Below are 26359 nucleotides of genomic sequence, written 5' to 3' on the forward strand. Positions count from 1 at the left end.
AGACACGATAGCATTCGCGTCGAGGTTAATAAGGTTACCTCGCCCACCTGTAAGTTAGTGCATGGTGGATTGTAGTTTGTGTAAAGAATGCAGATTAGACCGCGGGGGGTTTCGCGTCAAGCCGCGAGCAAAAAAATTGCGTCGAATCGGGAGAGCGGCCTCCTGGATAGCCGTTAGGACAGTGTCTTGAATCTTTGAGAAATTGTTTTTGTGAAGGAGTCATTTATGACCGCAGAAAACGGTTACTTCGGTAGTCGGTAGGGTTAATCACGAGCGCCACCAGAAGTTGCTATCCGTGCTTTTGATCAATGTGGGCGGAGTGATTCGGAAGCAACAGATAATTTAGTAGGAGAAACTGTCAACCCAAATGAAAGAAAAAATGAACTATCTACATGTACGGGGAAACAAAACAAAGGAGAGCAAGCACCTCCCCGCCTCCTTTATAATCAACGGAAATAAAACGGAAAACTACACGTTAACAATTTAAAAGGTCCCTACTTATACAACGCTTTCACCTTAAGAAGGGAAACCTGGATTTTCCAGGTCAACACTTTAGAATTTCGTGTTTTTTTCTGTTTTTGTCCTCATCACTGAAGATGCCTATAATTGTCTCCGACAAGAACCCGCAGACGTCTAGGCAGTGTTGACAAATTTAATCAATGGACTTTGAAAGGAAATGCCTAATGGCCATAGCAGCGCGGTGCAAAAAATGAACACAAGTACGTTCCAAGAAGAATAACCCCCAAGGCCCCTTTCAGTTTAACACACTTTCCGAGAAAACCGTTCTAATAAAATTAATAGCTAATATTGCTTCAATTATCGGAAAACTTGTCTAAATTCCATCACGCGTAAGTAAAAGTTAAGTAGTAATAAAAATGTATAAACCAGGGCGCGACCGGACCCTCTCTACTCGGGACTATTTTAAGCCGACAATTCCCAGAGTTTCGTATTTTTTATATTAAAAATTATAATAAACAGAAGTGTAACGCGAACCTTCTGTTAATAACTCCGCGGTTAGTCATGGGATTATTTTTCGCGCATTCCGATCGAAAAGGGGAAAGTCTGCATGCGTCAATCGGGTTGCTTGAATTGGAAGAACATATTTTTTTTCCAAAATTGGATTCCTTGCTAAGAAATGCGAACAGTTTTTGAGTTACTGTCAAACTGTCCACTGAATGGTTGGATGGCTCTGTGGATAAAGTTCCGTGTGACAACAACAAATGAGACAGTTTAGTTCTTAGACCAAAAAGACTTTATTTTACAAGATTCTTCCACTTTTTGTGATCAAGTTATGGTGGATTTTGTGGTACCTTGAATATCTAACGGTTTTTGCCCCAGTCAGTTTAATGGTTGTAATGCATGTCAGTCACTCGCTCTTGCAAAATTAATTTTTTTTAATTTGAACTATCATTTTCATGTCGTATGTGAAACGGGAAGCAAAATATGTGGTACCCATTTGGGCAGAGAGACCGTCTGTTTTGCAAAGACTGAATATTTTCATCGGCTACCGTCCAATTCGGTTGTGTAAAATAGGGGTGATGTAGTACACCGAAAAAATACCTCACTAGTGCCTAAAATCGACGTGCTCGATCCCCTTTTACATCGCCACCTTGAGCCACATATCTGAATTTTTAAATATTAGATATTGCGAAATGATCCCACTTTGAATCGTTAAAAGAATACATTCCCGACATCTGAGCACTTTTGCACGAGCAATGGCCCGTTGTTTATACACATTAAAAATATTAATAAATTAAGAGAGACTTGCCAAAATAAACATTTGGCAACTAAGTAGCTATAAATAATAAAATGGGTTATCAATATTATAAAATGCAATTAATTCGGCAATGTCCCAATTTGTTTTACGAAAAGGTCGCGTTACAAATCACTTTTATATTTTTTTTAGTGCAAGAATTAATTTGAATCTCAGGATTTAACATTGACCTCCAGCTTTGTGATCGTCAAAATATTTTGCAATTAATGTGACAAGCACCAAAAAAATTTTGTCTTGTTTATTAATTGACTATTTCAATTATTTTATATTTTTCTTAGTTTTTGAAACAATCTGCAATTAACGTCCTAGAAAGATTATATGTATGCTTTCGAAATTATTCGGAAATGTCATGTGGTTATTGCAAAGGATATATCTGCATTTTTTTAACCAGGTTCGGTAGCACCATTGTATGTAATATGCAACAAAACACAAATTAATTAGGGGTGTCTACGGGAAAACAAATGCAGGAAAGCTAAACAATATCCTCCTTTATAATTAATGGAACAGAAAGTAGCAAAACGCTTACCTTGCAATTAAACAGAGCGGTAGAAATTACTGTGCAACACAAAGCAAAAGCTGTAAATATGGTGCAGCAAAAATTAATCGGTAGGAATGCAAAATAAATTTAGGGAAAGTATCAAACACAATAATACGGTACTTGAAACTAGCAAAACATCCAAGGCAAAAAGATAATAATTTACATATGGTACGGTGGTCAAAGTAAAATGTACGGAAAAGCTTAAAAATAACGTACTTACGAACGTAACTTGAAAAGATGCAAAGGGCAAGAAGATTTTATAAAATTCGGTCATGCCATGGAGGGAACGCCGGTTCTCCCAACCAGCCCAGTGCATTAGGATAAGAACGGTGGTGAAATTCTAAAATATCACTTCGCCCTCGTCTTCTATTGACAAGAGCTTTGGGACGCAACAAAGATCATGGAAATATTTTGACGGGAACGGTTGCAAACGGCGAATTAATTACAGCCTTTGTTTGCTGTAACGGAGGCTGAAACACAACTCTAGAAATTAAATCAGTTACCATTACTGTGTATCTTCAACCATACGACACTTTTCGTCACGAAGCGCCTCCAGATACCGGGTGGTCATGAAGGTATGTAAAATAAGGTGCTTACAATACTAGCAAACCCCGCGATTTCGTACCGCATTTTGAGAAATCTTAATTTTTTGGATGGGACATACACTCATACCACCGATAAGTCAATGATTTCTTGGATGATACATATGCGCGGTTTCGCCGGCTGCGCCGCCTCACTTCGCACACCCGGCGGACTACATAATCACCTAGCGGTATGAAATATGCACTTTACGACCTATTCTCATACCTACCAAATATTAAAAAAATTTCATAAAAATCAGTCGAGTCCTTTCCAAGGAGCGCCATCACAAACACTGTGACACGAGATTTTTATACAGAGTGCACATTTTGTGTGGAGCACTGGTTATATCTTCAAAATAAGATTTTTTGGTATCCAAAATTATAAAAAGTTTGTTGCCAATCTACGTACGTTAAATTTGTGGCCAGTGACGTAGTACTTCTGCATAGTTAAAGGGGACATACTACTTTTTATTACATATTATTAAAGAGCACACTTTTTGTATATAGCACCATAAAAAAACTTATATATTACATAGTCAAATTTAAGTGAAAAACTCAAATCAAGAAAGATAGGTAGTTGCGTCAATTAATTTTATAGTTCATCATGTTTTTATGTGATAGTTCCTCACGAAAAATAGTGCTTTCCATTAAAAAGTCTTCTTACTCCTGTAAACGCACGCCGCTGTTGCTATATTTAAAAAAGTGTACTCTTTAAGAATATCTAACAAAAAATAGGAGTTGCTATTAAAAAAAATATGCTCCCCTTCACCATGCAGAAGTACGCCACTGAGCACAAATGTAAAGTACCTACGTAGATCGGTAGCACACTTTATATAATTTTGGATACCATAAAAAAATCTTGTTTTGAAGGTATATTTAGTGTTCCAGGCAGAACGTTCACCCTGTATATAAAATAGTATGTTCGCCATTTTTAATATTCCCCAGATTATTTTTAATTCCGTGCGAACCAAAGGCAGACTTGGCATTATTAAAGTGCATTTGAAATCGACTAATACATATATAAGATTTTGTTAATTATACATATTACTATGTCGCTATAACGGTAGCTTAAAATTTTCATTTAGTTTAAAGTTTTTAGTGTCAATTTCGCAATAAAGGATTTGATTAGTGGAATAGTATTCGTAAACTGTGATGGAAATGAAACCTGCGAAAAAAGTATGTGGGAATGATTTATTAGCCTAACTTTTATTTGATTCGTAGGTCGGAATTGAATCAATGAATTAACAATTAAAGATGTCTGACTGCGTTAACAATTCGCCATTTTGTGGGTGGTAATTAATTAAGTAAGAAGGTGGAGGGGGCTAGTATGGGCAGTTTTTGAGGTCATTCAGTCGAAGTTTCGAGAAGAACTCACGCTCAGTTGTAGCCATTTTACCATAGCGGAAGCCTTCTCCAAATCACAGCACTACCTGGTTTTCACATTAGTCTTTCGTTACGTTTACAATTTTCCACACAATAATAAGGTTCGTAGACTAGTGTTAGTATCCTACTTGATTGATGGTACTTAGGAGTAAATTGTCGTGTTAGTTGGTGGCAGAGACATTCAGGTTCAGTTGAAACGTCAGGCGCACGTAACGACGTTTTGTGACCCAAGTCATACTATAGTGCCCTTTAACGCGAAATGCGAGAGACAGACATACTTCGGTCTACTCAGATTTGATTTTTCTTTGTGTTCACCGTACGGATTTTTTGCTGGTGAAAATTCCGATTTAAAAAAAGTTTTCTAGGAACAGACTTTCAGTCGCCGCCTGCGACATGCCACTTAATCATTCGTATGCCCATTAAATAAAAAAATAGCACAGAAATCTTTTTTTAACTCGCGTCTACCATTAAATAATTAATTAGGCAAATAAATTCTGGGCGTAATCTTCAAAGAATGTCTCCGCGTGTAACACGATAATAAAACCACTTTAAAAAGGCACGTACATGTAAATCATTCGCGACGAATATCCGGAGCTTAAAATATAAACGCACTTAATTCGTCATTACCTACATTCATGATCTAAATGAGGACTACCTACAAGCCCGTGTGGCAAATTAAGACGGCACACAATTATAATTGCACGTAACCTATTTATAACGCCTAACGTAGGTACTCAAAAATACTATTGACACGACAAAACTAAAATAGACGCCCTAATAAACTTGCCAATTTTTTTAGATGGTCCTCGCAAAAATCAGATCGATTGTGTGCATTTTTGATAATTTGGGCCCATAACCTGTGATGAATGTGGGAATATTATTATTGATATATTTACGCATACTTAAGAATCAAAAATCATTAGGGTGGACAGTCCCTTTCTAGAATATCGACAGGTATGTAACATTCACTACACCGTCGCTCAAATTTCAATGAAAACATACCTACATTCTGAACTTTAACTTATGCAAGATAGACAACAAACAAAACAAAAGAGTAAAATTTGTGTAAGTGACAAGGCGGAACTTCCTGACTGCACATGCACATATCTACAGTGATTGTGCTTGTGAGGTTGCTTGCTTGACATTTGAATTATTACCACCCATACAAACTAGATCTATGAAAATTTTAGGAGTCGATGCGTAGCCATGTTGTCTATTACTAATAGCAGTAATCCTTATAAATGACAAAAATTTGTGCATGAAAGCAGAATATCAGTTTCATCTTTACACAGCAATTGAAAATCTTTAGTTTACGCACTCCGTTAGTAGACTTATTTAATATTGAACTTAAAAATAGAAAACTGCCTTTACAATATTACAATGATACACAACATGAATATTTTTTTATGGTTCAAAACTCAAAGATTCAATAACAAAACTCCTTAAAGGGCACGATCTGCAATGATTCAAAATAGGCATTACCTTGTTTGTAAGAAATCTAGATTGCCCTGATTTGACCTCTAATATTGAGTCGAGAAGAACGGAAATTTGCTTGTTGAATTTGAACTCGAAGTGGCAGCGTAAGGAAATACAAAAGTTGCTGGGTGCAAAATTCAAATCCCGTAGAGCCTATTATAAAGAATATGAAAAGTTGTTTTTGTTGATAAATAGGAAGTATCTTACGAACCAAGTCGATAATGCCGGCGTATATGAAAAAAATGTCAAAGGTATTTAAATCTTAAATCCTTTGGTGCATTCATTCAAAACGTCAAACAAAGCTGCGATTAAAAAATGGCACCATACACGCATGATACCCCTTCGTGAAAGTTTCAAAAGAAGGACAGGTTTAAGCCAAATAAATCGACAGAAAGCAACCTAAGAAGTTTTTTTTTATTTCAGATCACCGTTTCGTAAGTCATTTCACATATGATTGTTCAAAACGGAGATTTTGATTCAGGTATAATAAAAAAGTATCTATTTATTGCACACAAAATATCTTGGACCAAAATAGTCCTTATTTACTGATAAACTATTTTTAAGGAAGGGATATTCGTTTAACTTGTAAAGAAAGCGATCGCGTGGGCAGTCAATATCAATAAGATTTCATTGTAGAGTAACTTACTGATTAGAAATATGCAATTTAGAATGATCCGATGAAATTCTTCGAAATAATAAAAATATGCGAGTCAAGAATACTCAATTGTAAAGTTACAGTGATGCAATATTGTTGGCTCTGTTAATGAACTTCAATTCACAGCGTACTTCAAGGTAATTACCTTTCATTATCTGAATTCAGGATGTATATTAATTTGATATAAACCTGTGTGGTCTGATATGAATAAATGCAACAGATGGGAGCGTTAGTCAGGGACGGACTTCATAAATTATAGTTAGGAGATTATTATAAATAAAGCCGGGCGAGACTGTGCGTTCGGCTGTCAATTATTTTTATTTGGAAACAGGATTAAGTTTGCTAATTACGCAAGCTGCTAGTAAATTTTATTGACTTAGCTGAAAGCATTAATTAATTAATTTTATCACGCCATGCATATGCATTGAAGTGTTACAAAGAAGTTTTATTGGTTTAGGTTGGTTTTGCAATGTTTACTGCGGCCGACAGACCCTAATACCAGTCCGCGTTTTCGTGGTCAATTGGTGCCGAGTACTGCCATTATGCGTTCGCTCGTAGTAGACCGAAAAGGTCTCGGTCAACTAAAAAAAAGTGCGTATACACACCCTGCCACCTCCGGCCTCACACGATTTGGTGACTGGAAAACATAAAATGGCATATACAAATCCAATAAACCGAGCAATAAACTTTGACCTAAAGGATAGAGGGTCGTCGTTTGCGCCGTTATTGTTTGTATCGTAAACTACAGTACCTTTTATTTGTTTGATTACATTTTATAGCTATTACGATAACTAGGTGTTTTTATAGGTACTTTAAAGGACGATTGCCATTTAAATCCGAGCGACCGAAAGGAGCGAGGTTTTAACGGATAGAGTCCTTTTAATAAACTATAAAACACCGTGAAGCATATTTTATGCGAATTCGTCTTTTATTAATATTTGATCACGAGAGAAAAGTGTTCTCCAAGGCTGGTGTAGGTAGTAACCATGGTAATAGAATCAACAAAATTAGATATAAAAATTAAGCAGCGTACTTTAAGTAGTGGATAAAGGACGTTACCATTGACGACGTACTTTATAAGAAACAATTAATTTTATAGACAACTTAAGCCCCATTCAGATAGGTGGTAGTGCGGTGCCGTTGCCTTGTTGTGCGATGCGGGCTGATGCTGTCATATTGACATTTGCTTTCACAATCACCACAAAATTGGCCCGTCTACACAAGTATGACCAATCAACGACAACAGCAACAAATATGTTGCGTTTCTATTGGTGCTTGCTAAAGCCCCATTCAGATAGATGGTAGTGCAGTGCTGTTACGGTGCGGTGCCTTTGTATAAAAGTTTGAAATACGCATACCCATATGACAATTCACAATGACATGTGCAGTGCAGACGAATTGCAGCCGCGTGCCGAAAGTATGTAAACTTCAAACTTTCTGCACTACTGTTAGCAAGCACCAATAGAAGCGCAACATATTTTACGTGACGATCTGTCAAAGCAAATTTGCTGCTGCTGTTGTCGTTGATTGGTCATACTTGTGTAGGCGGGCCAATTTTGCGGTGATTGTGAAAGTAAATGTCAATATGACAGCACCAGCCCGCACCGCACAACAAGGCAACGGCACCGCACTACCACCTATCTGAATGGGGCTTAACTGTAGTGCAGAAAGTTTAAAGTTTACATACTTTCGGCACGCGGCTGCAATTCGTCTCCACTGCACATGTCATTGTGAATTGTCATATGGGTATGCGTATTTCAAACTTTTATACAAAGGCACCGCACCGCAACAGCACTGCACTACCACCTATCTGAATGGGGCTTAGACTTTTTTCGAACGTAATAGGTCACAATTTCCGCAAAAGTTGCGATCAGAAAAAGAGGGTTGTTTCATTGTTGGGATTCGGCGAGGTACACAAGTGAAAATCTGGTGGGAGAGCGGAATTCTTAGACTTACTTTTTAGATATTCTTCACTGAAAGGAGTTTATTTTAAATGGATAAACAAATTTTCTTTTTTCAAATTTTATAACCATATTAACTTATTGCCAGGTTCTTTTTTTGTAGTATTTGTAGTGAAGCTAATTATTTTTTTCTTTACTTAAGTATAATAAGCAACACTTAACTCAATTGCTATAAGTATACCTCTGTATTACTTTAATTATTATTAGAGATTATTAAATCGCGAAAAACGCAATTAAGACGAATATAGTGTACGCCATTTTGGAGATCGCGTAAAATTTCATTGTTAGTTAAGAGTTCAAAACTGAAAGTCGTATAATCGCAGGGTCTGATAGAATCGTTGGCTTCGCAACCGAAGATATGTGAAACCATTTTCCGACGAATTTATTGTCGTACGTATTGTATATTTGCAGTGGGAGCTGCCCTTTCAAACAAGACAAATAATAAGAGGTGGTTTTTAAGCAACAAGGACACTTCATCGGATAGTCAAAACTAATAGACGGCTGATATAATTTTCAACAGTGCGAAGCGTTAACGTATTCATACGTAAGCGAACATTTTCGTTTCGGCGCATTATTGGATTGTGGTGCTCATATTCAAATAATTCTTACCACGAGAGCCTTAGGGTTCAAGGTACAAAACATTGCGTTGCGCTCATTTTTTTTGAAGTGACTAGTTTCGTTGAAAACCAATGTATTCATCAAAATTGTGCGTCTAATTTGTTTGTACAAGGTGCTCATAGCAGTATAAATAAAACGGTAAATAGGGTAAAGACAATTAATTCGTTCTTTAGATAGCTGTAAATCCTAAGCAATAAGGGTAATTTTGGACATTTCCATACTGCGGAACGTTGGTACTTTTTCCATAACTAAATCAAATTAGAGCTAATAAATTGTGAGAAACGTGAACATGGTAGTGCCGATTTCAAATTCGGCAATTATTTGTTTCACTTTCAACGAGAAGCCAGATAAAGGCGTTCCATCGCCCAATTTTCCAAATAGCTGCTTCCTTCCAAAGGAGAAAATAAGTTGTCAATTGCAATGGGGTCGGTCCGTCTGTACTCTGATTCTTTATTAATGATAAGGGAACCCAAACCAAAGACATAGGTATAGTTTTTTTCTGGTTGATTGTGAAAGTGAATCTGAAAATGATTTCAGTCGAATTAGGTACGTGGGTCGATTTATATCACGTGTTGCACACTAACTTTCTTCTTGCGTAAACACGTAATTCCAAACACTTATCCTAATTTTCTTGGTGCCTGGTGAAAACTCTTCTAATCACCTTACTTTCATAGTCACCCTATAACAAAGATTCGTTTTAACTTGACTTTTTTCAAACTACCCGCGTTAAAAAAAATATTACCGCAAAACGTAACTTACCGCTGTAGGGTTAATTGCAGAAATCCTAAAAAAGTTACTGTTTTGAACCACGCAGTTGACGTTCCCGCGGGCCAAAGACGAATGCCTTAAAAATCTCTTCTCTGGGCACGTCCCTAATCCTTTTCACTTGACAAGAACACTCACCGAATACGCGGCCTTCTTTAATCATTAGCTCATTTGATAGGTTTAGTCCCACGAATTACGCGTGTGCTAGTGCCATAAATCAAACCAACGACCTTGCACATTCATGGCAAGTGAGATCATTCTGCTTAATTCTGACAATTGTTCTGGGCACCTAAACCCCATTAAGATAGTCTTATCCACTTTCAACGTCCGACAGACTGACGCCGTCAATTTCCCTAACCCAACGATCATCATGCACACGTAACACAAAAATAAAAATTGCCAACTTAAAATTTCGGACATTTAAAAATTGGGAACTATCTATGCGACGAACTTTGGGCTCGCGCACAAAGGGTGAGCTTGCGGAATTAAATAAGTATTAATGGAAGAATCATTGTTAAAGAAATAAATAAACAAATTATGGTAAGAAAATACAGCAGCGGGGGTCGGCGGCTGGCGAAACGGCGGCAGGAACGGACGCACTCGAGCGCCACCAAGCGAAAATCTCGCGCCTGATCGAGGTCGCAGTAGGAGAGCTGGTGGGCATTTTTTGGTAAGTATTTGAGGCACGCTGAAAACTTGTCCACCACTTCTCCAATAATACCCAAACACAGAAATGCAGACCTGGCTGAGGAGAAGCGGGGATAACACCTTGCCAGGCTAGTAGCCACGGACTGGTAGGTCGGTCTCGGTAGCCTCTGGGATAAACTTATTCGGAGAAACGGTTACTCCAAGAATTCTGTGAGTCCAGCAGATGACGGCGGTCACTTCGGCAAATCTAAAACGGAGCGAAAGCAAGCAAGAAAGCACAATTTGGCGAATGCGGTGGAAAAGCAAACTCAAAATTTCGTTACTTAACAAAACTTGAAGGTGAAAAATTCAGAAGCAGAAAGGATCTAACTTACAAACTGCAAAAGATAATATACTTACCTACGGCAAGTACAAAATGGCAAAAATACCCAGAAAATCCAGCGTTTATCTGATTAAGAAATCCGAATTTTGGAAAGGGAAATTTCCAGCTCCTCGCTGTATTCAGCACTAAAGCGCTGCAAATTAATTCGGTTTTTAATTAATTAGTTAGCCTGTAATTATCGGAAAAATATGAGATGGACATCGAACTTCCCGTTTTTTAAGCGCGCTCAGTTTTTATAACTCTGGACGCAATCTGTCGATTTTTTCTACAACTCATTAAAACGTCATTCATTAACAAAGCTTACCCAATTAAGTGCATTCAAACTTCAATACTCATTAATCCAATTAACACCTAGTCTAAATTGGAATTTTCTGGCGCAACAACTGTTGTCGTTATCTGCACGGCATGTCTGAAAGACTGATAACGCGTAAACAACTCAATTTGGAATTCGTTTCCATCCTGGTTTTCGCTTATTATGGGAATCTAAAGTGCTTAATAATTAATTAACGACGCTGAAATATCAAAAGATCAATTGACTTGACAGAATGGAACGCTTAGAGATTAAATTGTATCTACAGATGGGATGAGAGTACTGGTTTCCAACACCACCACGGATCGCTTTCACCTAGCTTGTCTGAAGAAACTCTTTTTCACTGCTGCATCTATTTTATCGCAGGGATCTAATACTTCAAAATCTTAATTGAAATTTTTACTTAACTTGGTACAATAGAAACACGTTGTCACAGAATGAAACGAGGGTTTTTCAATTGTGAAGCTCAAGAGATCCATACAACTTTATCCTTGGGACGTGCCGTACAAAACTGTTATTAGCAGCAAATTCTTTGTAAAGTTTTGGCACAGTTATAGAGTGGATGAATGCAAAGGCATTCGTCTTTTGTTGGCGTGCAGCTGTGCGTTCCTACCGAATTTGTATTCAAGTTTTCGTTTTGAATAGCGACCTGCTCGACGGATTACGAGAGAACAACATCCACATTATTAATGGTGCGATTGTTCGTGAACCTTAAAAGCGAAATTGAAAAAAAATTGGTCTTACGCAACATTTTGGCAAGCCGTTCAAACTGTAATTTGCTCTCGTTTTGTTTTTAAACACGTACGAATTTTGACAAGTTAATGGTCCGGCAGATGTCTATTATTACGTGAAAAAAACAGGAGTGTAAATAGAGTGTAAAACCACTTGGGTGCGTATTTATAAACTTCACTTCTGTACGCCGCGTTTGTTCTATTGTCATAACAAAAGGAATTAAAGCTGTCTAGTTTAAGTCTGTCCTGGGGATGCGTGTGTCTGAGTCGAGTTTATTAATAACGCTCAAAATCTGGGAGTACCTACTTTCAGATATACAGTACATAGTTCGGTTTTATCAATGTGCAAATTTTGCCAAACATGAAGAAGGGAAAGGTTTTTGTATCAGTTTGTAAATTGAGTAGGTACGTTGTTGAGTTTTTGAGCTGATGCGCTTCGCTTTTTTTGCTGTATTATTTTTCGCATTGCATTACTGCGTGTGTGGAAAAATTGGCACTACTTCTCCCAATTTTTTCGGTTGCTAAAATATCATTTATGCAAGAGGAGGGGCTATAATATTTTGAGTTTTTTTACCTTTTTAACAAACATTCAACCTCTACTGGCCAGGGAGTCAATGTCACCAAAAATTTACTTTTTGGGCACGTTGCGCCACTCTCTATCCCATATTTGATAAACTCTTAAAATTGAGGAATTACTAATTAGAAATTGCCAAAATGATTGTTGAGTCTACATGAAAAACTATCCGACGTTGTTCACAGCATCAGGCAAGCATGCTTTTTTGTGCCAATGCTAGGAAATGCACACTTCGCCCGACTATAACGTTTTTTGCATGAAGAATATTGTAGATACTCGAGGTACTGGTTGTGACTCTCTGTATACCACCAAAAGGTTACGAACTCGCCCTGCCAGAATTGTTCAATACGATAGCAGTTAATGACCCACTCTCACAGGGCTGGTGGGTGAGAAACTTGGGCCAGTGAAAATAGACTACCTGCCGGTATCAAAATACCAAGCTTCTAACTAACTGTACAGTATTTTTTTGCCGTACAAATTTTGTTTTTTGGTTTTTGGTTTTCGAATTATTTAAATTTTTAAAATGGGATTCCCCACTTTACGCCTACTATATCGATGTTGTAGCATTGGAATTCTTTTGAAGTGAATACTTCTTATAGCTTGGCATGACTGTATGTTTTGCATGGGAGTAAATTCATCTCATACGTCTGACGGAATGGCGATCTTTTTAAAGCGCATTTTAACGGAAATATCGCATTAAAATCGTGGATGTGCCTTTGAAATTGACTAATATACACATTTAAAGCGTATGTAATAGCTTTTAAGTAAACAGAATGAATTTAAGATTTATTTGAAGCGACTACTTCTTATTAATTATACGTATTAGTTTGCGACGAATTTCGGTAGTAGTGCGCGCACAAATGGCCTGGAAAATTAAGAGGCATTAGCGGAATAATTATTATAATTTAATTTACAAGAAAATATACAAATTTACGCGGTACACTTAATGTAAAAGCACAATTTAAATACGATACGGTTGCTAAAGTAAATCTACGGAAAATCTCAAAAAATACTTGTAAAAGTTCATTTAAATACAGTTAAACACCAAAGGCAAAAAGCAAAAGATTTCTTACGTTTCGGTAAAACGCCCAAGGTCAAAATATCGATGATTTAAATAGGGTACGGGTGCCAAAAATTAGCTCGATAAATTAACGTACTTGCGGCAAGCAAAATGGCAAAAGATTCCCTCTAAACAATGGTTTTGTCTTTTATGAAATTCGGCTAAGCCATGTAGGGAACGACGGTTTTCCCAACCTACACAGCGTATTCGGTTATCTACATTCAAAAATTAAAACTTCTTTAATTAATTGTGGGACCTGCTGATGTAAAAATCTGTAATTGGCCTTAAAATTCAAATTAATTAAGAGCGCTTCTTTTGATACCCTACACGGCCATGTACTGTTAATTTCACTTACTTAATTGGCCGGCTTGAAATTTCTAAAATCGGTATTCCAATTAACAACTATTGTTAATTGGAATGTTGGGACCAACCGGCGCTTTCAAGCGGATAATGGCGTAAACCTGCATGGCCTTGCCGGTCCAATGCTCGTTTTAATTACCATAGGAAACGAAAAGCTGCTAATACCAGCTTAACGGGACTAAAATTAAAATGCTTTTACTAAATGGCAAGAGCTTTCGGACGCAACAAAGAGAATTGAAATATCTTGACGGGAACGGTTACAAACTGCAGCGAATCTCGAGGAGGAAAAGGAAATTGGCCACGACTAGCCACGTATTTGCGATAAACATTTGCAAACTTCGATCTTAGATACGATGTAATAGATCAGTTCCAGCTAATCGACAAGTAGCAATCTACAATTCGAAGGTGAGGGTTTGCATTTTAGATCACGGTACTTATTTAATAGGATCATCCCAATGCTCGTAACGAAAAATATATCCAAAAGCTACAATGCTAAAAATCAAACTTTAGGCCTTTCCTTTTGAGTGGGCGGGGTTTCAACCAGGGCTGCTGTACTAACCCAACCCACTTTACAAATATCCATGCCCGAACGCGGATTCGAACCAGGGACCCTTAGTACCGCAGTTGAACTTCAACTCAACTGCGGCACACGGGCCGACCTAATTTCAATTAATTTGACTCTACTCTATTAATAAATAGGTTTCAGATTAGGAGATCGATCAAACAAAGATACGTAATTAAATTAACACATATGGCATAACCTAAAACAAAACGTGTTAACAAAGAGGAATTATAGGAAAACACCATTACCTAAAGAAGATTACAGCCCTTTCCCATTCGCGTAAAGACGCTTTGATAATTAATGATGACACTGGAATTTTCTAATTCAAATCGACATTCTTCGCGAAGTTAGACCTGTCTTTACCACGACAAAAGCAAAAGTGAAAGTCAACTCAGTGCCCATGGTACCATCCCAATACACTAAGAGCGCATTCAGTCAGTTATACAAACCAGAGTACATTCAACGGAACGTTACAAAACGGCAAATTAATTGCAGCGTTATTTACGGTAACGGAAGATGAACCACCTCTAGACCCAACACAAATACTTTCGGCACGACACTTTTCGTAACGAAACGCCCAACTTAAAATGCTTCTAGATACCGGGTGTTGCATTTGACTCAATACCTGATTTTTATTGTATAATTTGAGATGTTTGATTTGTGTACTTCTCTTTTGCATTTTGTTGTAGTGCATTTCTGTGGGTTATCCCTGGTTTTTTGTCCATAAAACGTGTTCCTGGTATCATATCATCACAGGTATGCGTATTTTTTGTGCTTTATTCAATTCCATTTCCGATTATGTCTCATGTCCCAACACATAAAAGAACCGACAACGTAGGACATATTCGTGCTTTACAGTGCGAGTCGACTACTACCGAGATTCAAAAATGCCGCGTAAGTTAGATAGCTTTGCTCGTACTATTTTTCCCAGAGTTGCCAACTGTAAGTATAGAGTCAATTTTTCTTGCTTATCTAATTTTAATTCTTGGTCGAGATCGTCGTTTAAGAGATACATTTGCTGTAACATCACTTTATTTTGAATTAGAGTACCACTACTCCAGTCTATTTCCATGTTTATTGTGTGTGCCGGTATACGTATATAGAATGAACATTGCTTTCGTAAGGCTCTAGGGGAGTTGAACATTTGGATAAATTAACACGAATCCTATGTTGTTGCTTACTTTGTACATTTTGCTCTGAGGTTGCGGGAAGCGTATCTATTAAATTAATCAAAGAAGATGTAGAAGTCGAGATTCCGGGAGGATGGCGTGGGAGCGATGAGCGACATCTGTAGTCCTCTGAAACACAAGAGATATAAATACGCATGAAAAGCAAGAGACATCAACTACTACTCAAGCACATTTACCAAATCGTAAAATGACAAATTGCATTTACAAAAAACAGCAAAATGGCATGGCTCTACTCCAGCATTGGCTACCATTAATTTAACACGAAAAGTACAAGTGAAAATGCAATCAGTATTCATCTATTATCTCACATCCAGACCCACCAATTGGATACGTACTCCAGCTCTTGATGCATTGTATCATTGTCTAGCGGTTTTGTCCACCCATTGGGTCTCGCTCTCCTGGCTCGACTCTTTTACCGAGCGGGCTTTAAAACACCGCAGCATGAGCTAGAGGCAAAACAACCTGGTAGGGAGCTAGGATACTGTAATAGAGGTATACATATTTTAAAGTGCATATAAAGCTCTGGGAATTAACATTGGACGTTTGAGAAAAGTGAATGGACGCTTGGAAAAAGATCTTACAAGGTTTCGAAAGCTCTAAAATGCATTCTAAGTAATTTCCTGAATTTTTTAGATGCTTTCCTGAGCATAAAGGCACTGAAACTCTCTTACAAGATTGTAATGGGGGCCCGCTTTGCAGTGTACATTTTTTTCGAATTTGATATGTGGGTAGAATTGCATATAAGTACTTCGTGCGGATAGTAGGCGCGAGTCAGGATTGTTTCCAAGGTAACAGCGATGCTTACTGTTTCGGTGGTTCCGGTTTGGCTGAGACAACGCGGAGTGATAAAAATGCTGGTCTGGTATTGGTTTGAATGGGACGCTGCCGTAATATTTGCGTTGGTGCCGTTTCGGTTTTTTTACGATTTTGATGGCGGCAAGAACAAAATTGGCTTAAAAAGTAAATAATTCGCGGTCGAGTAGGGAGTTTTTATGTTCAAGTTATAAATTACGCGACGTTGAAATTGATTGATGAACAAAATGGTGTGCTACGTTACGAAAAACGAACAATCTGTTAATCACGGAGGTAACATAGATTTCTGGATAAAGATATGGGAAAAGACTAGTGTCCGTGAATTGCATTTATTCCGATATAGGCTTTATCTCGTATTAAAGAATATCTATACCGTATTTCGACGACGGAAAAAATTAAACTTAATGGTAACCATAACAACGATGTAATAAAAAATAGTTGAAATCTGTCTTGCATCGACGTACCGTTATTCGTAAGGCGCGGAATTAGTAAATATAATCGTGCAAATAAAATTATGGTACGCTTTCTGAAACATCGCGCGTCTATTTATAAACTATTAGCAACATCGCTAGTACGAACATGTGAGTCTAGATCTTTGATCTGGCAAAAAATTGGAATCACTGCATGAATGAACGAGCTGCATGTTTTTCACTTGGCAACACTGTTGGAGTTTTTAAAGAAGCTGACATTAGCAAAGGGTACTGACCTAACCCACAACGCGGGAATCTCTGGCTCTCTATCACGTTTTCATTTCATACGGACTAAGAGGTATCAATTTAATGGAACTAACCATTACAAGATTTGGATAGAATGCAAAAGCTGTAAAAAGCACATAGGAAACTCTAGGTCCTCTGTACGATGAAAAAGTAAAGATTTTTCATCCCCTTGAAAAAGGCGTTTTTTTCAGAAATCGTGAGATCTTGGAAACGGTTCAACTTTATGGGTCCAAAAATTATCTTCTTTTTTATCATAAAACAAGCTATGTTTCCTACAAATTTCAAACCCCTACGACATTTTTTCGCAAAAATAGGAATAAAAAATGAAAAAAGTTGCTCATTTTTTTAATCTCTATAACTTTTACATTTAACATTTTCGTCTAAAATTTGTTTGCCACAAATTGCAAAACACCACTTTCCACCCCTTTCAACCCCCGGGATTTCACCCGCGGAAAAATTCAGCTGTTTTAATTATTTTTTCCCAATTTCTATTCATTTCACCTGCCTGAAAAACCCGGTTTCGCCCTGTAACTAATTTGTTTTGTAAAAAAATATTATATAGCCTGGACTATTAATCAGTGTTTGTGAAACCAGATGTTACAACATTCGATTTCTGTAAAATGCAATTTCAGAGGTTTTCTAGACAATTTATGGTTCTGCGGTCTCTTAAGCCTCCAAAGCTTTTGGCAAGGGCATTGAAACTTCTGAAGAAAGCCCTGAAGAACCCAGCAAACCATTAAAAAACCTAGAAAGCCCAAAAAAGGTCGTAGAAAGTTTTGTTTTCAGAACCATCTGAAAAGCTATTGAAAGAGTCAGAAAAGTTCTGCTACAGAGCTCTGGGATCTCTGGAAGGTCCTGAAAAGCTTCCAATTACCTTCAAGTGTACAGAGGACTTCAAGTTTTCGGGAAGTCTACGGGAAGAAATCTCAGAAACATATTTAAGTTCCAGATATGACTATAAATTCCTAGATAGATTTGTACATGCCTAGGTAGTCCCAGAACCTAACTTATTCGAATTCCCATCAGGTGTACATTTAGAGTTAATTCTGTAAATTATTGAAAAAATAAGTGGTACGCTTCCGTAAAGGGGTAGGTACCTACTTACGAAGGGCGGATTATGATTTTCGTTAGCTTACCACCGTTTCCTCCAGATTTTTGGATGAATTCCAGTGCATTTGGTTTTATCAGCAGATTTTTTTATGCACCTGCTGGATTCTTTCTTGACATCACATAAATTCCATGAAAATTTACATAATGCCTGTCGGTTTAGCTCAAAAAAGGTTTATTTCAACATCAATCAGTGAATAAGTACAACAATAAGTCTTTAAAACAATAAATAGGCGTCATTAAACGCCTCTTTAACAGCAAAGGTCGTTTTATGACTCTTTTTATTACAAACAATAAATTATTTTGCGTGAAACGTTAATATAAGACAGCCATAAAATCCTTCCAAAATAAACCTTCAAAGTGATTTCCAATAATAATATACTTACCGTAGTATTTGTTGCAGATATCGTCAATCGAGATTTAATGCGAGACGAATTCGTAAACGCGTCGTTTTCAAGCATGGCGATTGTAATGTTGTCCAGGGAAACGTCGCGAAACGGCGACGGAGGTATCTGCAGGATATCTTCACGACGCTTGTGGACGCGCAGTGGAGATGGACGTTGTTGGTGTTTTCCATGAACTTCGTACTGTCCTGGTTGGGATTTGCGATAGTGTGGTGGCTGATTGGCTACTCGCACGGCGATCTTCTCGCCCAAAACATAGTAAGTGTTTGGCATTCTTCCCTCACGTGTTTAAATCATGGGTAGTTTGCTTGTAGAATAACCAGACGTGGATCCCTTGCGTGACCAATATCAACGGGTTCACGTCGTCGTTCCTCTTCAGCGTGGAAACGCAGCACACGATTGGTTTCGGAGGAAGAACGACGACCGAGGAGTGTCCCGAAGCGATATTCGTAATGTGCCTTCAGAGTATTACCGGAGTTATGATACAAGCATTTATGGTCGGTGTCGTTTTCGCCAAACTTTCAAGACCAAAGAAACGTACGCAGACTTTATTGTTTTCACGTAACGCCGTTATTTCGCACAGGGACGGCGTGCCGTGTTTAATGTTTAGGGTAGGCGATATGCGGAAGAGTCACATCATCGAGGCGCACGTTAGGTCGCAGTTAATTAAGCACAAAGTTACCAAAGAAGGCGAAAATTTGCCGTTTTATCAGTCTGAATTAAAGGTGAGCTGCTGCGTTGGGTTAGCAACCCCTCAAGAAAATTGCATCTTTTAGATTGGCTGTGATGGAGAAGAAGATAAAATATTCTTCATTTGGCCAACGACGATCGTTCATAAAATCGATGAAACATCTCCATTGTATAATATGTCTGCGACTGATTTGCTTCGGGAACGCTTCGAAATAGTAGTAATATTAGGTAAGATATGGTCTCTACTAGTCTCAAACCGAGATGTTCCATGGAAATTGACCTGCAAAAAAACGCGTGAATCACTGAAAATCAAATTCCAAAATGTGTCGTATCCCACAGTCTCCTTAATAATAACAATAAATTGTGTATAAGGTATTTAATCAATTTTAGAGGGCGTCATCGAATCGACAGGCATGACAACCCAGGCCCGCTCCAGTTACCTGCCATCCGAAATACTATGGGGCCATCGTTTTCAGCCGTTAGTATCTTTTAAAAAAGAAACCGGAGAATACGAGGTCGATTACGCCCTATTCAATAACACAGTCGAAGTGGATACGCCGCTCTGCAGTGCCAAACAGCTCGATCAGCATCGCACAATGTTCAACCACGACCTAGGTAAGACCACCTAAAGAATCCACGGACACCTCATACATCTTCATATTGTTTATAGCATCATACGAAATTCTTTATCGAAATCATTAAAGACCAAATTCCCATTTAATTGCAGATTTAACGACACATTGCAGGCGATCAAGGTAAATAGTAGTTTGAAGCGGCCAGGCATAAAACCTACCCTCTTTTACTCACGTATCATCATCGCTTACGCGTCTCCTTGTGACATTGTTGTTCTAACTCTTCCCTCGCTTCTTCCTCTTAGATAGTCGCATAACGACCGTGACTATTTTTGCAGATCATTTAACAACGCAATTTCCAACAGCACGCTCATGCTCGAGCAGCTTGTGTAGCTTCGACTCGTACTTTATGGAAGACCAGACCGGGCCGATCATAAGCCCGATACCGGTCACGATAACGGCTCCGGATGGATCGTCGCTACTCGAAACGGATAAGAAAAGGAGCGCGTCGCTGCCGGGCGTCGTCGGAGTTTGAGTACTTAAAATTTGTGATACTTCAGTCAGTTACCATCTGCAATGTGTCCAAATCAGAATATCATCCACTTAGCATAGGATTAGTTACTATTTAGCTATTAAGCGTCATCGAATTTTCCATTACAGTACAGGGGCCACCTATGCTCCTGAAACAGGGCGCATTTTACGTACGATTAGTAGTCTAGGATAATCTTCTTTTACAGACTGAATTTTAATTTATTATTTTTCAAGTGTGCTTTACTTTTTTATCTTCGCTATATCATTGCATAGTGACTTAAGTACGTGCCTTACGTGAAAATGGTCAATATTTATTTTTTAATGAGCTAAGTTACGAATTTTTGTCTAGTATCGGAATGCATTGTATTTGCAGTTTTTTTTATTATATACTGTTTTACCTATAGATTGTGAATTTCTATGTTTCAACGTGTCTGCGTTTTAACAAAATAAATTTCATTCAATTCCCGTGAGAATTAATGACTTCGGTGTTGAGTTGTCCATTTGCAAAATGTCACGTTGGGATCTCAATTTGAATAATTTGAACCTGACGTTAATCTAATACAACATTTGATAGGTTTAAGGATGACCAACTGAAATAGGTCTAAAAGCAACTCCAGATCCTTCCCCTCTTATACATTGTAAATTAGCCGGACCTCCTCCAGCCCAGAATGTATCTAAGGTACTGGATACGGTAACTCTTACACTATCGTTGTATTTTGAGATAAATGCAATTTTAACTCCCGCATTTACCTCAGCAGCGGAGGAAAAGTTAGTTCCAATCGCACCAAGACATTGAAGTCGCCAATCGATCTAGAGTTTAAACATCGAGCGAACATTAACAATTTGTCAATCTCAAAGCGGCAGAGCACTCAGTATTACCCTCGGGGTCATTGGAATTGACCTATTTTCAATGGGCTTGTTACATGTGGTATACAGGTGAACTGTGCAAAGTTTGAAGTGAATCAAGTCTGAGTTCACGGACGGACAAACGGACCCCATTGACTCCCCTTGCATCGTTTTGCTCTGTCGTTTAATGAAGCGAGTATTTACAATTAAAAGTAAGTACATAGGTACATTACCTTTTGTTACAGCACAAAACTTACACGGAAAATTGAATTTGAACATTAACCAAAAATTCCAGTGTATTCGCTGAATGCAAAAGCAAAAGTGGCGCTAATTTTATAATGAACTTGAACATCAGAGACAATGAAGAAAATGGATAATATAGGTAGGAAAAAACATTTTCGCAACTTAGGGATGAAAGAAAAAAACAATTGAAAAAGAGAAAATGAAAAGAAAACAATATAGAATGAAAAATTAAAAAGTACGGAAAAGCATGACGGTAAAACAGTAAATAATGAAAGTTAACAATGGAAATGAATAGAAAAATGGTAGAATTTTAATCGAACCATGAAATTGCAAAAAAAATTACGTCGATAGAAAGATCAAAACGAAATTTGGGAACTTTGTCTTTTGTGTATGAAACTGGTGGAACATATGGTAGCTGATACGCATCACACCAAAATAAGCAGTAGAATCACCATAGCGCGATGTCAGCAAAATCAACAAGGCGTTTTCCCCCACTCTATTCAAAACGATCATCCCCGCCGTTGAGCAGGGTTTCATAAGTCGACGCGCATGTGGTAGAATTCATTGTATTGCGAACTGTCCTACAGGAAGCCGAGCTAGTGAGGCACAACGACAACCACACGGAGCTGTTCCATAGTGAGGCCTTACAATGAAGTCGAGCTGTTTCATTGTGAGGCATCAACTAAGACCATGCAAGCTCTCCGTAGAGCTGCAATACGCCAACCCCTCCGCAGGACCTGATGCTACGCGAATCATGTGGATATTCGCCTGTAGCGAACAAATGCAACCCGCTTCCGTCAACACCTCCGCGTGACCTGGTGCTACGCTACTCGCCGGTACCCGATATATGCAACAACGGAGGTATAATTCATAAATTGGCTGTATCGAAAGCCCATGTGCTGAAACGTTATGTCAAGGAGTACGATGGCGTTAAAATATTTACTTTGAACTCTGGTCGCAACATTTCCGTGCTCAGAAGGGCCCTTTCTGGCTTATCTGTAACAGATAAAACACAAATAGAAAAACAAGAGGGATGGGGAATAGCGCGGTACATAATTATTGCGATAGCAAATCGAACGTTCGACGCTCAGGTACTCGAATACTATAAACCCCAAGTAACACTAAATAAGAATCAATACTTTGAATGACTTATTTACACTAGCAAAAGCAAAATTTTGATCGGCAACGAATTGTCCGAACGAATCGGAGAAATATAAAAGCATAAACGTAACGTTAACTTCAAGAAAACTACTTTACGATGCAGAAATTTCTATACAACAACAATAACCTATTTATTTTGATGTAAATAAACTAAAATTCTTCGTAATAGCCCAAGTAACGTAAATAAAAACCTTAATATCGGTTCTCGGAGTGGGTTTCGTAACATCAAAATAGTACCTAACGATACACCAAGGTAGAGAAAACAATTTTCTAAGCCCTAAAAGAAATCAGGTGTTAAGAATACTGCTGAGTCATATCTGTACATACCTCCCAGCGTAAATTACTTGCGTAAATATAAATCCGCTAGAATGAAATGCAAAAAGGTATATAGTAAAGTCACTAGATATTTATATTATATTTAGTGACTTTAGTATATAGTAAAGTCACTAAATATAGAAATTACCGCAATCCATTGGGCTCGTGTGTTAGAGAGAGAACGCATGATTTTTGCCCAAAAATGGCGGAAGTTACCAGATTCTAGTAACTTTAATGTTAGGGATTGTTCCACCTGTTTGGAGATATCTGTATATATTTTTATAAAACATGACAGTACTATGAACTTAGGTTATAAAAAATTACAGCTATTCAGATTTTATTTGTCAATTTTTTTAAGTTGGCAGCAAATTTGTCCAAAAATGGCGGATGATTGCAGTACTTTCTATATTTAGTGACGTTAGTATACAATGTGTCCCAAATCGGGTGGGATTGCATGGGTAACTTTGTTATTATTAAAGATAGAGAATTGGTTAAATGGGCAATGTTTTGCAGTTTTGGATGCTTATTTAAAATTTTCTTATGGAAATTCAAAATGTCACATAGGTTCGACGTACATTCAAAAAAACTGAAATTGACCATTTCCTTGAATGTATTATATCATCGAAAGTATAAGAGATATAAAAAAATGTTTTATATAAAAGTGACTGTCTTTGATACGCTTAATTTAGAATTGATGTCAAAAAAATTCAAGATGGCCACTTTTGAGGAACATTTACCAACTTCCTAAAGTTAAATGGGCGCCATATTGGATTTTTAGATTACTTGATAGATTTTTAAATTCTCTTTTCAACGAGCTATTATAACATAAGATTGAAAATAAGATACCAGTTATATTAACGGTTTTTATATCTCTTATACTTTCGATGATATAAGACATTCAAGGAAATGACCAATTTTAGTTTTTTTGAATTTACGTCGAACCTATGCGACATTTTGAATTTCCAAAAGGAAATTTTAAATAAGCATCTAAAACTGCAAAACATTGCCCATTTAACCAAATCTCTATCCTTAATAATAACAAACTATGGTAAATTCTCAACTAACTACCTTTAAACTAAACGGATTTATAGAGGATATACATAGATGGCGCTAAGAATATCGAATATAAAAAAGGAACAAGATATAATGGGGTACCTAATTTAAAGAATTTTTAAGAGAAATTTGGGTGAACTAGACAGTGACTGAACGGTTGGTTAAGAAAATGGAAGAAGAAAATTAGGCAAAAAAAGTTCGATGAAATGAACAAAGAAATGCTCCAGACATGACGTCGCCTTTGGCGCTCTGGAATTTTCTACGCGCGCGATAGTAGGAATATTCGAGAATGTTCGGGACTTACATTGCTTGCGTATATAAATGGTTGCGGACCGAACATCGCGGCAGTCTACTATCGAACGAGATCGAGTACGTATGAAACATCGAGCGCGGAAATATAAATTGCGAAGTGTGTGATATAAATAATCGATATAAATTGTACGGATTTTATAGTGTTTTAGTTTTGTTTAATAAATATTGATATAAATCGAACCCGAATTTTATAAATCACGTTACAGTATGAAAATGGAAAAAAAAAGATTGAATATAGATGATAAAACGATGAAGCGAAATTGACCTTTTTGTATATGAATAGCGAAATAAACTCTCAAAATGAAAAAATTGAAAGAATGGGAAAACAGATTTATGATGAAATGGGAGATAGTACATGTTAAACGTAGAAAAAAAATAGGTTGGTTTTTGCAGCAAAAACAATAAATTGGAAGAAGTTATGCCGGGTTACGCACAAACAAATTAAGAGACAGTTACGGAATTAACGCATCACGCATTAACGTGCTCCAATAGAGCACGCACATTCATGAACTTTGATCTCCGTCGTAGTTTCCCGATTATCTGCTGATATCCTTGACCTGGGGAGACCTGAAGCCGCATACTGCAATTATTTGAATCTATAAAATCTGGGACGAAAACTCAATAAACATTTAACATTTCCCGTAAGGAAAGAACTTCATATACCAACAAATACGAGCCTTGACCTAGGTCAATTTTCAACAAAGGCGAACTCTATGGAGATCAACCCCACATCAAACTAACACGAACTAAAAGACCAATAAAATAAATCTTCGATTCATATGAATGAACTTAATTGTTTTTAAAGGTTCGTATCTTCATACGGTAAAACGGAGTCTCTATTTACCATCAACGGTAATCGTAGGTCAATTTTTGGAATCGAACATTTCTAATTCTTCTACAGTTCCTGTATGTGCACTACTTTTATTGGCATAATATGTGCTTTCCTGAGTTGTTGGTTCTCTGTCTTTAGAGCAGCGACATCGCCCCTCAATACCACGCACAGTTACTCCAGTTCATTTAATTAATCGCAGAGTCCGCTATGAGCCTCGGCTGGCTTGGTTTCCTTTAGTGCCGTTCCGTTCTTGCCAGGAGAAATTCAAAATCTAGGAAACCAAAAAATCCAAAAATTTAATTTTAACAAAAATCTTGTTAATTCAAAAAATTGAAAGTTCTAAATGTTTTTCACATAGTGCCATATAAAGGACCCTCATTTTTAATGGAACAGATATTGTATAAAAAAATAAATAATTAAACACGTACTTACCTGAATATGAAATCTATCACCGTACAGAGGTTTAACTAGTAACTGAGTAATCCATTTTAACCACAGCTGCATATATATTTCAGTAAATTGCTGTTATGAGTAAACGGAACGTGAATGTGACTTGCAAAATAATTGGGCAATAACCGAATAATGTAACTACTTCCTTTATTTAGACTATGACAAATACTTATGAGTTGAAGGCTACTATACGAGCGTATTACGATTAGTTGTTAACATTTTCGAATCTGCTCTCGTCGATTTTAACCAGACTTCTAATAGAGTTGTAATAGATTCATGAATTTAGTGGTGATAATTTGATATCTAAATATTCTAAATTATGGAATTTGGTGTGGTCTATAAAGTAGGTAACAAAAACTTGCAGACGGACCGACGCATGGCCACCTTTCCAAATATGAGTGGAACCGCAATACATTCGCGTCGAAATGCGAGAGAAAAAAATTTAGTTAGATCCGGGGAGCATATTTCGCATTTTGGATTGTGAAGAGACTCTCGCGACCCTTGGCGCTAGAGATTTTTGCGATGACGCGCGCGTCATCCAAGTTTTTTTCCGGTTCCGGTTGTAAAATCTGACCCAATAAACCGTTTATCTTACAACGATGGTTTGTATAATTACTTAACTCTGCGCTATCGTAAGCTTTTTGTCATTCAACATTCGGTAACGATAGACAACGTATCTAACTCGCTTTTTTAATTACAATGTCCCGCTTCATTTACTACATCCCGAATATACACACGTAGCGTAT

At 37.5% G+C, this 26359-nt stretch overlaps 1 protein-coding gene and 1 long non-coding RNA gene across 3 annotated transcripts in view; one reads left to right on the forward strand and one right to left on the reverse strand.

Moving 5' to 3' along the window:
• Positions 1–20804, forward strand: part of LOC116177863 (G protein-activated inward rectifier potassium channel 3-like) — a 51495-nt gene extending 30691 nt beyond the window's left edge. Inside the window, exons 3-7 of the mRNA XM_031497014.1 lie at positions 18608–18866; positions 18923–19333; positions 19385–19526; positions 19689–19913; positions 20209–20804. Of these exons, the coding sequence (XP_031352874.1) occupies positions 18608–18866; positions 18923–19333; positions 19385–19526; positions 19689–19913; positions 20209–20405 (1234 nt within the window). The 3' untranslated portion in view covers positions 20406–20804. The remainder of the gene's footprint in view (positions 1–18607; positions 18867–18922; positions 19334–19384; positions 19527–19688; positions 19914–20208) is intronic.
• LOC116177865 lies at positions 15435–25610 on the reverse strand. Of its 2 annotated transcripts, XR_004146771.1 has the most exons (3): positions 25596–25610; positions 18591–19578; positions 15435–15676 (listed from the first exon to the last, which is right to left on the reverse strand). It is a non-coding gene; the product is annotated as an uncharacterized LOC116177865 (long non-coding RNA). The 2 variants fall into 2 exon arrangements; XR_004146770.1 differs by lacking the exons at positions 18591–19578; positions 25596–25610 and adding an exon at positions 18234–18320.
• Between the last annotated feature and the right edge of the window lie 749 nt (positions 25611–26359).

Source organism: Photinus pyralis, unplaced genomic scaffold (genome assembly GCF_008802855.1).
Source record: "Photinus pyralis isolate 1611_PpyrPB1 unplaced genomic scaffold, Ppyr1.3 Ppyr1.4_LG8, whole genome shotgun sequence".
In the NCBI taxonomy this organism is placed as follows: domain Eukaryota; kingdom Metazoa; phylum Arthropoda; class Insecta; order Coleoptera; family Lampyridae; genus Photinus; species Photinus pyralis.